Genomic DNA, 19,040 nt, shown 5'->3' with positions numbered 1-19,040 from the left:
CCAGGTCTCAGGTTCCACATGGGCAGAATGATGGGATGGGGTCAACTTCCAGCTGTAAACCTTCTCTAGGTAGGTGAGAGCTACCATGTTTCCCCAAAAATAAGACCTAGCCAGTCCATCAGCTCCAATGTGTCTTTTGGAGCAAAAATTAATGTAAGATCCGGTCTTATTTTAATATAAGACCGGATCTTATATAATGTAATATAATACAATATAAGGTCCTTGGGTATAATATAATATAATATAACATAATACCTGGTCTTATATAAGGCCAGGTATAGTATAATATAACATAATACAATACAATACCAGATCTTATATTAATTTTTGCTCCCAAAGATGCATTAGAGCTGATGGTCTGGCTAGGTCTTATTTTCGGGGAAACACAGTACTTGGAAGCAAGATATATGGGAGAAGTCACAGTACTGATCTTTGGGAGGGAAAGGTGAACCACAAGGTGGGAACAGGGCACTGAAAGGAAACAGGAAAAGCAGCCATGATTTACCTATTTCACAATTTTGTCACACGCCAAACCTGGTCAGGAAAGAAAGCCACTGTGAAAGTACCCTGCCTATTCCTGTGTCTGTGTGTGTGTGTGTGTGTGTGTTTGTGTGTGTGTGTGTGTGATTGGTATTGTGTCTTCTCACAACTATCTCCCTTGTAAGTGTACTCCTCAAGTAGGAACACATGGAGACAAGTTGTTGTATGCTCCTACAAGAAGTTTACGACATGAACGAAACCAATTCCTAGCTTTCCAATGAATGCTGTGCTGAGAGTTCTTATAACAGACAGCTCTTGGCTTGCATATGATTTTGGTCTTAATATTTCCAGAGAAAACAGTTTTTGAAAACATGTTAAATTTTCATTATAAGTCTATTGAGTAATTTTGAACTAGATACAGCTCAATAGCTTGCTCCCCACAAAAAAGTCTCTTCATCTCATATCAGGTACATGAGCAAACAAGTTTTTAAAACTCTTACAAAGCATACATATTCTTCTAGAAAATGATAGGAAGAAACCTAATGTAGTTAGATAGAGTACTCTGGGTAAAAATAAAAAAACAAACAAAAACCAACACTCCCTTTCATTTTTCTGATTCCAGACTGAGCCCAGGAAAGGATTCGCCACCAGCAGTCAGCAAAGGGATGGGAAGCATCATTTACTGAAAAATATAAGGGAACCAGGAAGGAAGTGATTCCCACTGTTTGCACAAGAACTTTATTTGTGAGGGAATGTATTCGGTTGGTACAAAAGTAATTGTGGTTTAAAAGGTTAAAAACAATTGCAAAAATTGCAATTACTATTGTACCAACCTAATATTTAGTTTTCTCCTGTCTCACAAGTTGCTGATATAAAAAGGCTGCAAGGCACTTGCACCAGGTGGGCCTCCTCTTTACTGTATCTCCACCCAGACGTAAAAATCAAAATATTAAACAACTGGTACAGCACGGGCACTGCTAAATCAGAATGGATGCCATCTGCCAACCATTGTAAAGCCTTATGGGGGTACAACAGCTTCAAATCATATCTGCTTAGCTTCTCTCTCTTCAGTTAAGCATAAAACCTGTACTCAAGCCTGTTATCAGGCCTTTCAATCCCTGACTGACTTTTAAGCAGATTGCATGGTCTACATATGTCCTAGCCAATACAGCAGCCGCTAAGATGCAGGTAGCTACAGAACACGGGAAATGTGGCTAGTCTGCACTGAGATATGCCGTAAGAGTAAAATGTACACTAAGTTTTGAAGACTTAGAAAAAAAGAATGTAAAATATATTAACATTTTATATTGATAATATGTTGAAATGATATTCTGGCTAGACTATGTTAAATTTCAATATTATAATTAATCCCACCTGTTTCCTTGAATTTTTAAATGTAGCTACTAGAAAATTTTAAATTACCTATGAGATTTACCTTATACCTCTACTGGATAGTACTGGTCTAGATCCCCTGACATCTCCAAGTTGCAATATTCCTGTTCTGTGTTTAACAACCGTAGCGTGAGAGTGAGTTACTCTGATGTTATTATGACTCTCTTCAAAACTATGTATAGAGTTGGAAGGGAGGACCTTGTAGATTAGCTCACGTGATTCTATCTCCATTTCCTAGCCAGGAAACTGAGGACCAGAGAAGATAGCTATGTAACACACACGTCAAGGATAAAACCAAAATGGCCCTAACTCCCAGTCTACTCATTTTCCCAATTTTACTAACTTGATTACTGTGCTTGCCCTTTTTCTGCAGACAATACCTAAACTCAAAGAAGTGACCCTCCTCAAAGCAGACTTTTCAGGCATAAGGAGGGATCTGGGGACAGGGAATTCAAGTCACATGACTGGTTGCTTATTCTGTCTTCTCAGAGATGGCCCTAGTTCTTATCAATCATCTATTTAAAATGTAATTCAAAGGATCCTGTTGCTAAACTTCTCCTCCTTTCAAAAGCACATGTCATCATTTATAAATTCAGAGCTTCCATAGCTCTCTTTCATGTCACACAAAATGCAGTTCCAAACAGCAATGCAAGAACTATATCTCTATCATTAACTGGACTTGAGCGCTTAGATGACTGCTGATCTTACTTAGGTCTCCAGCTTTTGACTCATAATTTTAATACTTAGCATACTATTAAAAAAAGAAAATTCTTAAATTTCCCCCAAAATTCTATTAACCTGTAATATTTTAGTTTCTCAGATCCACACATGTCATTTCCTTTGTGATGTTTTCTGTAAAAGGGATGGCACTGGATTCCAGGCTACACTCAGTTGCTAAGTCTGGGACTTGCTACTAATCTTTAAGTAAGTTAATGGAATTTCTCCCTGGATTTCACCAGGGAGAAAGGATAATAACTGCTGCCTTTGTACTTCTGTGATCAAGGCCACTTATAAATTAATAGCTCGATCATTTTATTTCAGAAGTAGATTTGATCTGTGACAGACAGCATTGTATTGAGATACGCCCTTGCACTGCTCCTGTGAGAAAAATGGTTCATAGTGTGAAAATTACTTCTCTGATGTGGACAAATAAAAAATGAGCAATCTGAGGAAACAGGACTAAGATCATGACCAGAGAGTTTGTTCAAAAACAAATACATCAGACCACTCACCCACCCTGCAACAAACAACCCAACAATAAAACTGAGGGTTTACAACTAGCAACTTATATTATGGGCACTTCTACATAGGAGCTGTTTTGAGTTTCCCTAATGATGCTACATGGAATGTGCTCCTATTATTAAATACATCCGTTTCAGAAGGAATCATACTATTTTATATGCCACCCAAAATTAGAAATTCGAAAAATGATACATCATGCCTCAAGAATGTCCTCGATTTTCTAGATTTAAAATATTCTGCCCTAAGACATTTATGTTGTGTTGTAGTGGACATATGTTGTTCCTAAAATCCAACTTCCTAGCCATGTGGTTGGTGTGGGTTCTAATTGTCTTAAGCCATAAGCATATACTACTCCAGATCGCAATTCGGGAGTGGGCACTTGGCTGAATTCTAGCCCATTAAAGCCAAGGGGCATGTGGGTTGAGGCATCAGGGAAGTAAAATTTTTTTTCCTGCTGGACTGGAACCTGAAGACACAAATACCTGGAAGTATCCACTTTCTAACCATGAAGGTAATACAGGGAAGGGGCATAAGGACTATTGTTTTACAAAAGGAGGAACTAGAAGGTTGGATTGTAAGCCTGCTGCCCACGTGCTCCAGTACACAGAACTCAGGCAGATGCTAATCAATCACACAGAACAAACCATCTGAAGTCAATGGAGAAAAGAGATTCCCTTATGGCCATTCCCATAATTAAACCTACTGCAGACAAGCCACAGTCTGTACCTTACAAGAGTTAACGATAAACCTGCCGCTATTCTTGCACCTTACAGAAGTTAAAGATAAACTTACCATTGTTCTTCTTTCCTCCTTTTCCCATACCTAGAAATTTTTCCATAGAAACAAGAAGACACACATAAACCCTAGCCGGGAGATGGAGGGGATCTCTCCTCCACTAGTGATTAGAGACCACCATTCTGTCTGCGGGGTGGCCTTTTTTTACTTACTCTCGACTAAATAAACTTACTTTCACTTTAAACTCTAGATTGGGTCACATTTGAATTCTTCCTGATGTGACACCAAGGACTCTCTTGCCCCAGGGTTTGAGTCCCCACTCAGGGGGACTCACCCCACCAGCATCAAAGGGCCTCTGTACCAGGGATGGTAAGTGCAAATGGCTTCAGGGGCCAGGCCGACCACACAATGTGAAGCCCTACCGGATGTGCCTTAATGGAGTTGTGGGGAGCAGACTGCCTGTCTCCCCTAAGTGCATTCACATCACAATGTAAACCAGCACTGCAGGCCAAAGAAAACATGTTGACATCAGTCTGGTGGCCACATAAATTTCACTGGCATTGTGTTGGCCACCTGGTTTCCACCAGGCTCTACAATGAAACAGGAATCTCTATTAATGTGACCCTCCGTAATCCCTCTTCAGTAAATGTCTTAGAGCCCAGTCATTTTTTTAAAATTATGGTATGTCCAGTACATTGTTTTTTTTTTTTTAGAAAACATGCTAGCTGTACATTTACTAGTCTACAATATAGAGTAAACATAAATGTTATATGCACTGGGAAACCAAAAATTATGTGTGGCTGGCTTTATTGTGATACTTGCTTTATTGTGGTGGTCTGGAAACAAACCTGTAACATCTCTCCAACGCAGTCATGGTTTTATCTTGTCATATTTTTAATAGGTTTGGGCTGCTGCACATTCTTCCTTTCCCTACTTAGGTCTTAGAATTCATTACTTAAGCACTGAAAACATCTTAAAAGTTACATGAAAAACATCCTGGCGTAAACAGTATCTTCGCATTCTCAGTATCTTCACTTTCTAACTGCTATTGTTTTTAAAGCTAAAGAAACATAAAGCCAAATTTCCAGGGCCAACTACAGTGCCATTAAGGGAATTTCTTTGAGGGCCCAGGAGTTTCCAGAACAGCTCCAGATGCTGAGCTTTGGTTGGACCTTTGTAAGTTTTTATATCCCATAAAACCATCCAGTTGTCACACCTTGATAAATTTCCAAATGCACTAAAAACATAAAGATCAACTCAAAGTTTTTAAGTGCCATCGGTATTAAATAAAGTAGAAATAAGTTAATTTATAAGGAAATGAGCTTCTTTCTGATATTTGTCGTTTGAAATTGGTAAATGATAGAGTTTAACGTTGACTTGTGAGGCCTAACAGCACTCTCAAAAGTGAGATTAGACTCCAAGTAAACTCTTCTAAACAAGTAACAGCCACAGCGTGGGGGCACCAGTTCAGTCAAAAACAAAACAACCCCCGAAATTAACAGTCAGCAGAGACAGAGGCACGCATGTTGTCAGTTGTAGCCCATTTGGAGTGAAATTTGCTGCTTTGAGTCTAACAGGCTAAGAAAGATGCAAGACTCCTTGCTCTATGCAGACTTTTTATAGACTAAAAAAAAGTCTGAACCTACTTACTTGCCAGAATTGCGAATTATTTACTGTCAGTCAGGGTTTGGAGAATTTCTAAGGCTAGAAAGAGTTGTGAATTTGGCCCACCATGAAGAATTGTTTGTATTCAAAGTAACTTGGGAAATAAACAACTGAAATGCATAAAGTTAGCAGTAACCCTCAGTGTACTTACTAAGAGCTTAATGTTCGAACAGAATAAAAGCAATTTTCCTCACCAAGATGGGAAAATGATAAGAATTGGTCTGAAACCACAGGGTGGCCCGGACTGTAAGACTAGGTGAGAGAGCTAATTCCTGCCTGTGATTCTTACTTGGTGACAAGGTTGCAGACGGATTAACGCTCCCTGCCCATGTGAGGTGACACATGGAAATGCAGACACAGCTGTCTGTCCCCACCTGCCTAACAGATTTGTTTTCAGGGGAGCTACTGAGCGTTCTCAGAGAACTACTTCCTCTGATGTTATATTGTATTCACAATAATACAATTTCATTCATTCATCATCGATTCATTGATTCATTGATTCAAAAAATATGTACTGAGCACTCATTCCATACTCTAGAAGCGCAGGACAGAGCAGTAAACAAAATGCATAAAGTGAGCAATAACTCTCACACCCCCTATTCGGGGAATGAAGCGGCCTGCTCAGGGAACGTTTGCTTATAAAGCCAAGTACTTAAAGCCACGCAAAGGATCTGCACCAGCACACATGCGGGACACATTCTAGTGGATGAAATAATAGCAAAGTGGACCCCGCAAGATACACTACTTTAATTTTTAAGCTAGTGAAAAGTAATGATTCGCTTTAAAAAAACCTATTAGTATTATAAAAATCTTTTGAGATAGCACCTATAAAGTGAGGTATCCTTTTCCAGAGGTTGATGCAGCTGGGCAGACCATCCAGCGTGCTTGACATAATTAGCACTAAAGACTCATTTTAATGAGTCAAGGGTCCTGGAATGCAATCTTCATGCTCCTTGAGGTGACAATTGGATGAAAGCAAGACTGATCCCCACAAAGCTTGGTCTAAGTTCATGTCAGGTGATGAAAATGCTGGCTCTTGCTGGGTTACATTTTCAGAGAAGGGGAACTACAGAGATTCAAAAGCAGGAAGTGCTTCTAACAGTGGTAACCTTTCCATGGTCTTGCCGCTGTCCCCACCACCTGGGGACAGGCTCTCATCCTTCAGAGTCAAGGGTGCAAAGCAAGGTGTTGAGTGTTAGAAGCTGGGACTGAGGTGTTGAGAAATTTAATTAGCACATGTGAAACTATAAAGGCCTAGAGCTGAAAGCCCCTCTAGAAGTGTGAAGATTTATGATTGCTTTTTGAGCACTCCCATTTCCCAAGAACGAACAAGCCCAGGGAAAAATGAGCTGCTTAGTTTTTTTGTTTGTTTTCAAAAAAAAAAAAAAGAAAATTTTGTTCATGTCTTTTGTTGGTAAGGCTTTCACAGTTTGTGCTAATAAACTTTTGCCTTTACTAAAAGAACAATTTCTCTTCATCAGCTCAGAACAAGGACTTTGTTTTACCACAAAGAAAATTAGTACATGGATCTGCAATAGATCAAATGCCACATTTTGTAACAAAAATTTTATAACTCAGGAGGAGACTTTTTAAAATTTCCATAAATCCTGTCCAATTCAATAAGCAAGCATAGAGCAAAGATTAGAAAGGAACGTGAGGTTCCTGCACTCCAAAGGCTCATAGTCATGGGCAGGGAGAGGTGATATGGAATCCACCATAGATAGATAGATGACAAAGTGAAATAACTTTAACCTTAAGTCAAATGTGGCAAGGATCGTTGCAGAGTAAACCCAACTAGTAGGTTTACAGCAGGCTTTTCACAGGAGGGATTTGGGCTGCATCTTGAAAGATAAACAGACTTTCAGAAATGAAGACAAGAGGAAGAGCATTTGGGGCAGAAAAAAGTAGATAAAAAAGGCATAAAAGTGTGGAGAGTGGAGAGTGGGCAGAAATGTGACGACATACACTCGTACAAGGTTGTGGAAAAACCGATGTTGTGGAAAGAAGGAACCCAAATCCTCTCAGAATAAAGATTGGGACTTTGAAATCAACCAACAGTGTTGTTGAGGATGTGGAGAAAAGGGAACCCTTGTGCACTGTTCGTGGGACTGCAAATTGGTGCAGCCACTATGGAAAACAGCATGGAAGTTCCTCAAAAAATTAAAAATAGATCTACCATATGACCCCAAAATTCCCTTCTGGGTATTTATCTGGAGAAATGAGAAACATTAATTAGAAAAGATATATGCACCCCTATGTTCACTGCAGCGTTATTTATAATAGCCAAGATATGGAAGCAACCTAGGTGTTCAGTAATAGGCGATTGAACAAAAAAGATATGGCACATACCATATTTTGTCATGTATAAGCTCACTTACGTTTTTGGCCCAAACTTTCAGAGAAAGAAAATCTTTCGTTTTAATTTTTTAATTCAAATTTTTACTTGTTTATATTGAGGTACTTGTTTTTTGTATTATAAATGAATTTTAGCATTTATTTTTTAACGTATTACGGTACAAGAATTTTATGTAACAAATAATTACAAAACACAAGAATAGATACAAGGTTCAAGAAATGTTATGTACCGGTAACACATTTACAATATTTACGCATCATAGAAGGTCAAGAACTCGTCGTTGTAAGTTCAACAAAACTGATTATCATATTCTAGGGTATTATTTTGCATATGATATCATTATTGATTTCTACAGTTACACTTTTAACTCATAAGCATAAAGAATTAAAAACATCTGTATAGATATGGAATTAGTACTACCCATGTCTAATGCGCATCCTTATTTTTCCTTCACAAATTTGGGCAAAAAAAGTGTGCATTACACACAGCAAAATACGGTATGTACAATGGAATATTCCTTGGCCATATAAAGGAATGAAATCTTGCCATTTGCAACAACATGGATGGACATAGAGGGTATTGTGCTAAATTAAATTAAGTCAGACCAAGATAAATACTGTATAATTTTACTAATATGTGGAATCTAAAAAGCAAAATAAATGAACCAAAATGGAAACATCTCATAGATACAGAGAACTGATGGTTGCCAGATGGGAGGGAGGCATCAGGGAGATAGGTGGAAAAGGTGAAAGAGATTAATAAGTACAAACTGCCAGTTATACAGTCACGGGGGGTGTTACTAAAGTGCAGCATAGAGAACATATTCAGTATTGTAAGAATTATGTATGGTGCCAAGTGGGTACTAGACTTATCGAGTTGATCACTTCATAAGGTACATAAATGTCTAATCACTATGGTGTACACCTGAAATTGTATGTCAACTGTAATTGAAAAATAAATTAAAAACAAAAAGGATTGGGACTTTATTCAGAAGGTAAATTATGAGGGGAGGTGTAGGGGAAAATTAAGGGCAGCTCTTTGAACAGAGGAGTGCCGTAACCTGGATTGAGCCTTAGAAAACTGATTGTCAGAAGTATGTAGGATGAACTGAAGAGAGACAGGAGGCAACCACCAGGTTCAAGTGAGAGATGAAAAACCCAGGACGTGAGCAGAGGACGTATAAAAGCAACGGGAGGGTAGTGATGGGTGTGAGATGCTGCAGAGTAGAGTGCCCCGACCTGGCTCCTGATTAGATCTTGGGGGGTTGCCAGGGCCAAGGGAAGGGTGCTCTAAGGATTCTAAGTTTCAAGCCTGAGGAGGAAACAGGATGATAAGACAGGAATGAAGGGATGATTGACGGGAAGGAAAACAGACTAATGCTAAAGATGGATTCAGAACACCCCACAGGAAAAAAAAAAATTCTGTGGGGAAGAAAGACACTTTATTGTTGTAAAGTGGCAACGGAAGGAGGAGAGTCAGAGGACCCTGGATCCCCCTGACACTTTCATTTGGGAGAAAATTTCCCCGAAGATTAACATTTACTATATACACTGCTTTTAGCCTTCTTTTAAATTTCCCCCCATTCCAGAGTTTACAGACACCGCCCCCCATTCTTTTTAATAACCACACTTGCTATATATGAATTGCCACGACTTAGCATTCTCCTTCTGAAGGGCTTTAAGTGGCAAGAGGAGACGCGCACTGGGTGTTGTCTAACAGCAAGAATGTGCAAGGAAAAGCTGATGCTTCATGTCACCCTCTATCTCATTTTCTCCACTCTTTTTTTTTCTGGACTCAAACTCTGCTGAAAGAGACGCAGAAACGTAGAAAGCAGCTGCCCACCCTGGCATGTCCATTTACTGTTTTTTTTCCCTCACAGCAGGCACACGGTATTCCACAGGCAGGCTATTTGCTTTTGAGCACATAAACTGACAGCTATTCTTTGATGTTTGTTTGATGCTTAAACGGACTCCTAAACATAGCCACCATGACCTAGACCATTCCCAGAGCTCCCAAGTTAGAGCCAGGGGCAAGGCACACTGCCTACACTTATAGTAAACAAACAAACAAACAAACAAACACCTGCCTCATGGAAAAATCATAAACTAACTCCAGCATAGGCTTTGATGACACTGAGGTTCAACTTACCTCGAACTCCAGGTAATGATCTTTCAGTTTGTATTCATCCACTTCCTTGGCTTTCACCTTCTTGTCCGGGGGATACGAGCGATGCTCAGCCAGCTCAGTGGTGATCTGCTTCAGCTTGCTTTCGTGAGACTTCAGCTGTTCCTCCTGCAGGAAACAGTAAGCCATTTAATGTCTGAAAATAAATCAATAAGAAATTGTAGAGCACTTTCAAAAATCCCTTATGAGGAATGACTTTTATTCCTCGAAACAGTCCTGTGTGCCTCTGCTGCCACGTCCTACCAACTTTCTCAGGCTTGTGTTCACAGGTACTGTTGCAAAATGGCTACCAAGTCTGGCCTCTCTAACGGCCCTGTCACAAAACCAAACGCTTTCAGAGCCCTTTATCAGGTGTAACTGTAGCGGAGCTGAGACCAGGCCTCCTAAGGTACTCCAACAGGCAAGGCACCCGCTAACAGTGAAGCCCCTATCCTGAGTGCCACACAATTTGGCTTCTCCATTTCATGGCCACTCAGAAATGTTGCTAGTTTCTCTCTCTGGTATAATGACTGAAGAGCCTACATATATATTTTTTCCCTTATGAGACAAGCAATTCCACTAAGAAATAATTCTCTGAAAGCTATCAGATGATATTCTGAAAAATGCAGCAAGCTATCCTTTATTCCTCCAAAGTAGCAGCGGTTCTGACTTCCTTCAACTTTACTGATCCAAAGCAGTTTTTCAATTAAAATGTACCTAGAGAGGGAGCACTGCCTGAACAGTGCTACTACAGGAACCACGTGCCAATGCACCACGGCAGATCCTATGTCAAAGAATTTCCATTCTAGAGGCACCATTTATATCACCTTAGCAATAAACTACCTAACAACAGACACTATCTAACACTGGCAGCATTTAAAAAATGAAACAAAGAGACTGGAATTCTCTTGCCTTCCTAAAACTGTATGACTGCTTTGCTTACTATTCCTCTTTTACATGTAATTATCCAAATTCTTGTTGAGTGCAAATTTCACATATAACAAATGGATGAAAGCAAATGAAGAAGAACTGATTAAACAAGGTGGTAAATACATTTTGTATAATACCAACATAATTTCAAAATATAAACACTGTTTTGGAGAGTGAGGGGAATAATTAGAAAAACTACCAGAAGTGAGTAATTATAAATATTAAGTAAGATGATATACTATCACTCTAAATAAAAAAAAAAAGGTATTCAGAAATTATAAAACTCAAATAGCTTAGGGATTTGTTATGTAACACACATCTTTTAAAACACTAAACAAGGGGGGGAAAAGTCCAAGTCTAAAGCCATCACAACAGAAGAGAACAAAGAAACATTTTTAAAAACCAGAGTACGTGATTGGGAAAATGAACGAGAGAGGTAACAGGAGTGAATTAAAGATGACAAGACTCATTTTTTAAAGATACCAACTAAATAAAACAAAACAAAACTCCTAAAGATGTCCCAGAAAAGTAGAGAGGAATGAAAAAGAAACATCTTTTGAGATTTTAGAAAGGAGTCTACATCTCCAAACCTGTCATTTGTATACTGATAATACTGAACACAAATGAAAAATGCTTCAGGTAGCTTTTATTTACAACTACTCATTCATCTTTCTATTTCTTTCTCCAAGGAGACAGTCGACTATATTATTGACTGAATATTTGTGTCCCTCTAAAATTCCTATGTTAAAGCCCAATATGGCTATATTTGTAGATGGACTTGTAAGGAAGTAATTACGGTTAAATGAGGTCATAAGACTACAGCGCTATCCGACAGGATTTGGGGCCTCGTAAGAAGAGACGCAAGAGAGCACACTCTCTCTCCGAGGGCAAACATGGAAGAAAGGCCATGTGGACACAGAAAAAAGGGGGCCACCTGAAAACCAAGGGGAGAGCCCTTACCAGGCCCCAACCCTGTTGGCACCTTGATCTGGAAAGGCCCGTCTCCAGAACTGTGACAAAAAAATTTCTGTCACTTAAGTCTCCTAGTCTGTGGTATTTTGCTGTGGCAGCCAGAGCTGAATAAAAAGAACACATTCATAGCTTTTTTTCTTTCAAAGTAATTTTCTTTTGTATATTTACTGCAACATGTACATTATTTAATAGAATTTTGACAAAAGTTATTTGGTAACTAGACCACTTCAAAAAAAATGATGTGTATTTTTCGTTTAACAAAATGTTTCAGATATAAGAAAATGTCATATTGAATGATATATAAAAAATACTTATGTATCTAACACCCAGTTTAAGAAATAAAATAAGTTGAAACTCCCTATATTTATGTATTTATTTACTTGTCTTATTTCTTTTCTATGCTATTCCTATACAAATGCATGTATCCATAAAAATAGAGAGTATGTTCTGTAGGTTTTTTTACTTCATAACCTTCCTTGTGTTAACTTGTTTTTTCACGTTTTAAAAATTTATTCACATACATGCTCTAGTTCCTTCCTGTTAATCACCATATAATATTCCATTGTAGGACATACTACAATTTCACTGAGGGATATTTAGGTTGTTTTCAGGTTTCTTTGGGCTATTATAAAGGCCACTAACTACATCGAATATGTTGCCTACTGTGTATGAGCAAGACTTTTCCTGCAGGATAATCACTAAGAGGAATGTTCCTCCAGGATAATCACTAAGAGGAATTTCTGGGTTTTAGAATATGCACATCTTTAAGATTAGACTCTAAACTGTGTTCCAAAGTGTTTCCACCAGTTTACATTTCCATAGTAGTCTAGAAAGTTCCCATTATTCTATATCCTTGCCAAAATTTGATATCATACTTGCAAATTTTTGCTAATTTCATGGGTATGAAATGATTAGCCACTGTATTTTGAATTCACATTTTCCTGATTCCAGTGAAGATGAACAATTTTTTTCATATGCTTACTGGATTTCTTCTTCTGTGAACTGGCTGTTGAAATATTAGACCTACTTTTCTCTTGGGTCCAAATTTGTACAGTGATTTATAGTGTATTTTAAGAAAATGAATTCTGTTCTTTTTTGGTTAATAAAATGATTAGAATCCATAAACTAACTTTTTAAAAAATAAGATTTTAGATAATTTGGCAAAAGAATTTCTAAAATTCTCTGTAGTTTTGGACTTTGTCTCTGTGTAGATATTCTTTTAGATATTTGATTCTTTAAAAAAGCTTTAGATCTAGGCTTCTCAATTTTGAATTTCAAATGTCCTTTCTTGTTGAATAAATCTCAATTTCTACTTATGTATTTTAATGAGGACTATATTCCAGGATATATTGGACCAAGAACCTGGTCATATGCAAAGCATATTCGTCACTTTTCTACCAAAATCTGGGTTTACTAGGGTTTATTCATTGTTTATAAACCTGACTCTTCCGATAACAGCATAAAGGGTTAGTCACTTCGTCTATATTTTTATGAAGAAACTTGTGAAAGTAATGTTGAAATTCAATGTGCAATGCTTTACTCCTACTCCACTGCCTTCAGCAAGAATCAAGGACGAAATCTCAAAATAAAAGCATTTAAAAACCACATTTCTTAATCTGTCCATTCTGATCAGTGAAATAAAAATACCACGTAGCTCTTATGGACATAAGATACATAGACCAGGCAAATTATTCCAATGCTAGAATCCCACATTAAAGAAGATACACAGATTCCTGACAAAAACCAATGGAAAACAACGGAGAAGGACAAATGCAGCAGCCACGGCGACATACTGCATTCTCAGACTCAGGACAATTAAGTTTATAATAGACATGATGAAGGAAGACGAAGTAGAAACCCTGCTGTTTTTCTCCCCTTGTCTTTGCTCTTATAATTCATTGGGGGAACAAATATATTGTTCTTATGAGAAAATGCTAACAAAACGGATTTCAGAGAAAGCAGAGAGATACATCTGACAAAGTGTAAAGAAAGGGAACAGAGAGAGGAAACGGCATATACTGATTGAAACTGTTTTAAGTTAGATAGTGAGAACTTAAGGAGTGGCATTAAATACTAGATGCAAGAGAGATTACTTTGGTTACATGTCAACAGATGTAAGCTGGTAAAACCTTTGATAATACATACACTGAAACTTTGTTTAAAGGCAAGTTTCAGATGATATCACCTAAGATTTAAGTTTTTTCCTACTCATCTAGTGCTTTGAGGAAAATTTTGTATTTTGTTTTAACATACTGAACTCGAATTTCATCTCTATGAGGTATTTCCAACTGAGGAGGCAATGGAACCAGACAACTGGCTGTTCAAGGTCTCCAAGTGCGTCAAGGGATGAGGCAGAGACAGAGCCTTCATTCTGAAGCACGGCCCGATGGCGCAGCCACTAGCGAGGCCCAGAAATCAGCTCTTTATCCTTTCAAACCAAGCATAAGTCTGACTTATTACTTCTCCTGGAGAAAAGGATGAAAGAAAAGCTGTGGAAAATAAAAGGGAACGACAATATAGAAACGCACATTGTAAGAGGAAAGGAGGAATAGTGAGGAAGAGAGAGATGGCAGAAAGAGCAGGTGAGGAGAAAGGTCACCCATCCACAACGCTCACGGAACACCTACTAGAGTCCTAGGTGTTCTAAGGTGAAAGACAATCTAGCCATTGCCTCCTCTAACCTCTTCCCCATCAATCAATCTTTTTGTTTTTTGCCCCTCCCAATAGTGGAATATGGAATCCTAGGAATTCTAAGGTGAAAAAGAATCTGGTCATCGCCCCTTCTAACCTCTTCCTTAGAGGCAATGGAGAGGTAGAAAGTTCAACTATTTGCTCAAGGCCACAGAGGTAAGGATAGTGGGACAGCGGCCCCCTCCTCCCAACTCCCAGTCATAAACTTGCCTTGGAACAACCTTCTTAAATGCACAGGGCTGCTGAAAACAAGCTTCAAAACGTTGCTTCTTAATGTATCAATGCTGACCTCAGGCTTTCAAAATTCTTGTAAACTCCATGGGTCCTAACATGCTTTCTCTCCCATGGCTCTCAAATAGGCAGGTCCCTTCTTCAAATTCCACTCAAAACCAGTGCTATTCCAGCTCTCACAACCCCTACCTCTTCTGCATCACTATAACACTCAAACGTCTACAGCACACGCTCATCGCAAAATACACTCTGATTTATGTGTGAATTTTATCTCCTTTACCGATTACAAGCTCTTTGACGGCAGAAAAGGGTTATTTTTCTCAAATTCTCAAATCCTTCTCTCAGTATCTAAGGCAGTGCTGAACAGAGAAGACAGTACGCAGCAGAGTTTTCAGCTTACAGATATCACCTGCCGAACATTAACACATACCTTAAGCTCTCATTAGCTGAGAGCCAAGATCATTGTCTTAGCTGTTTTTATAATGCCCACACACCGGGTACAGAAGTCCTTCAGTAAACAGAAGTATTGAAAAAAAAGGAAGGTAAAGAGGGTAGGGCTCACCTTGTTTCCTTTGTCCTGTTTTAAAGTAGATGATTCAGACAGTAATGACATTTCTAGGAATCTGATAGACAATTTACAAGTGAAATTGCAAAGCATTGCAGCCTTATCAAACCCTCTAAATTTTGGATTTAGAATAAAGAACATATGCCTTTGAGTCAGTTTGAGGGGGTGCTATTGCCTTAAGTATTGGAAAGATTTTGTTTCATCATTTCATGTTAAAATAGTTTTAAATACCTTAAATTAAGCAGTGTTTATTGAACTTCAGCATAATAACTTCAATATGATTTAATTACTTGTTTTACTAAGTACTTAATATATGTTAAATACAGACCTCTAAGAAATGAATATGAAGTGTATTCTGGAAAAGCGTAGTCACCATGTAAGGCCATGACAGAGAGTTTGGGCTGCATCTTGTTGGCAAAAATGAGCCAGTTAAGATTAAGTGACATAATCTGAATCATATTTTAGTCTGAACTGCGAAGGATGGTTTGGAGAGAAGCAATATCAGAGGAAGACATTGTGAGTGGTTATACAAACAGTCTGCCAGAGTTTTCCAAAGTGGGGTGTGTGCATCGTAGGCAAGATAATCCTTTGGGAAGAACTTTAAAGTCAGCATTGGATAAAATTCACATACCATAAAGTTCACCCGTTTAAAGTGTACAAATCAGTGTTTTCTAGTATATTCTTAGGGTTGTGCAACTATCACCTTGATTTAATGTTATGACATTTTAGTTCCCCTAGAAGAGACTCTTTTGGAACAGAATCATACATTATGTTTCTTTTATGATCGGCTTCATTCACTTAGCGTAATGTTTTCAAGGTTCATCTGCACTGCAGAGTATGTTCCAGTACTTCACTCTTTATGGCTGAATGACATCCCACCGTATGCATATATCACATTTTATTCATCCACTTAGCAGCTGATGGCAATTTCCACCTTTGGCTATTATGAGTAATGCTGCTATGAACACTTATGTAAAAGTTTTTGTGTGAGTATATGTTTTCATTCCCTTGATATCTAAGTGGGAGTAGAATTTCTGGGTCACATGTTAACTCTTATTATGTTTAGTCATTTGAGGAACCACTAAACTGTTTTCTAGAGTAGCTGTGTCACTTTACATTCCCAACAGCAATGTATGAGAGTTCTAATTTCTCCATATCCAACACATTATTTTCCTTTTTAAATAAAGAACTGCTTAAAAATTACAGCCATCCTAATGGTTTTGAGTTCCTTAATGACTAACAATGTTTAGCGGTTTTTCATGTTGTATTGGTAGTAGGACATGTAATATATTTTCTAAAAAGATATACATATATCGGAGGATATCTGCTCAAATATTCAGTATTGATAAGATGAATGATCAAAAAGTTAGGAGACCAAAGATCTAGGTGAAAGATGACAAAAGTCTGAATTAAGGGATGTGGGTAGGATATGAAAGATATTTAAGAAGTAGAAGTGACAGATTTGTGACTGAAAGTATGAAATTAAGTGGGATGGGAAGGGTGGGATTCTGGCCAGTGAGGGAAACAACTACAAGACTGACTCCCTCCTCTGAAATCCCACTGAATGCCTGCCTGCTGGAGGAGGTCATCAAGAGGATATGAGCTCTGGGTGACCCTCGAGCTGGACCCGGGCAACTGGAGGCCCCTCACCACCTCCCGTCCTTGGACTGTGCATTCTACTTGCTTATTCTTAGCTAGAAGCTGCCCCAAGGACACAGCCTTGAGAGTAAGGTGTTGTTGAGACCACCTGACGTTACATGTGACTGAACCTAGTTAAGGCCTCTACATAAACTTCTAAGATTCTGGCGGGCAGGTGCAGAGATCTATTCTTCTCACAGTGCCCGAGACAAGCCTAGTAAGTTCCCCTGCTTATTAAAACTGCCACCTACCAATCTGGAGTGGCCTGCCTCTTTTTTCAGTCCATGTAAAGGGGCCAGTTTGGGAACCAACACTGCTTCACTCACCTGGTCCTTAGCACGACGGTTCTGGGGTCAAAGCACAGGATAAAATGAGGGGAGAGAGGCAAGCACAGGGCTTTCCTTTGTCTCAGATCAGTGTTCCTCACTAGGCCTGGCCCTCAAAAGTTAGCAGTTCCTGATCATCCATTGACACAAACTTTTCTAGGAGAATGGCTGGATTTCACAGAAGAAAACAGGACTAGGTATCAGGAAAGGGTAGGTTCATGAGGTATAGGTCTCCTGAGAAGCAGTGAGAAGGAGGTAGGGATTGCAACAGTGCAGTGTTTCTAAGTAGGACCTGCGCTGCCGACAGGTCTCAGAAGCGCACGCATTCCTGGGCCCCTCGTGCAGACCTGATCAAGCTCGGCAGGCTGGGAAATGTGAATTGTAAAGAAGCCCCTAGATAATTCCTGTGCACACTGGAGTTTGAAAATGAGCGTTCTGATGAATAGAAAAGGTCCTGAACAGATCCTGGAGGAAATCTTAAGTCTAGAGTGCTATACCAGAAGGAGAAACAAAACTTAAATTTTCAAACTAGGCTTCCACCCCCAACAGAAGAAGAAAAAACATGCTCTGGCAACACTGCCGTGAAAAACAAGTGAAGAAGGCGACTCCTCCTACACAGCAGCGTTGTTCAGAAACAACCACGCTGCACTGACAATAATCGATTTTAATAATGAAGGCTAATATGTTTTGGATAGAAGACAAGAATAAATTAAAGAAAAGCTTGCAAACGACAGGGTGATTGATGCACAGTGTGTCTTTAAAAGCACCAAACAATATTTTAATTGAGTGTTTAGATTTTTCCTAACAATGTTTAATTTATTTTTTCCAGCAGGGCACTCACGATGTTATACATGTACTTTGTAAATCGAAATTATCCAAGTGGTTCTGGCATTTAGGGGAGTCATAGCCAGGCTGTGGGTGTATGGAGAAAGGAAAGATGGCTGGGCTACAGCAGTGGTTCTCAGCAACAGGGGGGTGGATTCTGACACCAAAGGACATTTGGCAAGGTCTGAAGACATTTTTGGTTGTCACAACTTGGGGGGAAATACTGGCATCTAGTGAGTAGAGGCTGGGGATATTGCCAAACACCCTACACTTTATAGGGCAGCCGTCCACAACAAAGAACCATCCAGGCCAAACTGTCAGTAGTGCCGAGGTAGAGAACGCCGGGGCTACAGGAGAGGACGACCAGTCTTCCAGGTACTGGAGAACTCGTGGGCACATTCGGACACATTCCAGGAGTCACTGAAGGAGAACTATGACTGCAGCAAAGACGTCCTCCAAGAGTCTCTATTTGAAGTGGAGGGTTCCCCAACTACCTGCATCAGGCTATGTGCAAACTACCTCTTCTCTCCCTCTTTCTAACCTGTTCTTTATCACATACTTGGTTTTACATAGTTGTTTCTATATTGTCCTTTTACTCTCAAAGGTAAGACATGTGTTTCATTTTTAGTAAATAAACATGATGACCTGGGCAACTCACTCACACACACACACACACACACACACACACACACACACACGAGCTAGTGACAGGAAGAACCTTAAAAATATTCTAGAATGATCTCATTTTCCAGATGGAAAACTGAGGTCCACAAAGGTTTGGTGATTTATTTGTGGGGAAGGAAATCATCATATTCTTTTACAAAGAAAT

At 39.0% G+C, this 19,040-nt stretch overlaps 1 protein-coding gene across 9 annotated transcripts in view; it reads right to left on the bottom strand.

The window, feature by feature from the left end:
- The window catches only part of PSD3 (pleckstrin and Sec7 domain containing 3), a 428,991-nt gene that overhangs the window by 17,742 nt on the left and 392,209 nt on the right, over positions 1-19,040 (bottom strand). For all 9 annotated transcript variants that reach the window (XM_019742071.3, XM_019742072.3, XM_019742074.3 and 6 more), the window contains one exon: positions 10,019-10,162. In XM_019742071.3, coding sequence (XP_019597630.3) covers positions 10,019-10,162 — 144 coding nt within the window. The remainder of the gene's footprint in view (positions 1-10,018; positions 10,163-19,040) is intronic.

The sequence above is a fragment of the Rhinolophus sinicus genome, chromosome 16 (assembly GCF_057876585.1).
Source record: "Rhinolophus sinicus isolate RSI-liver-muscle chromosome 16, RSI-T2T, whole genome shotgun sequence".
In the NCBI taxonomy this organism is placed as follows: domain Eukaryota; kingdom Metazoa; phylum Chordata; class Mammalia; order Chiroptera; family Rhinolophidae; genus Rhinolophus; species Rhinolophus sinicus.
This window is presented reverse-complemented; position numbering and strand designations above follow the sequence as displayed.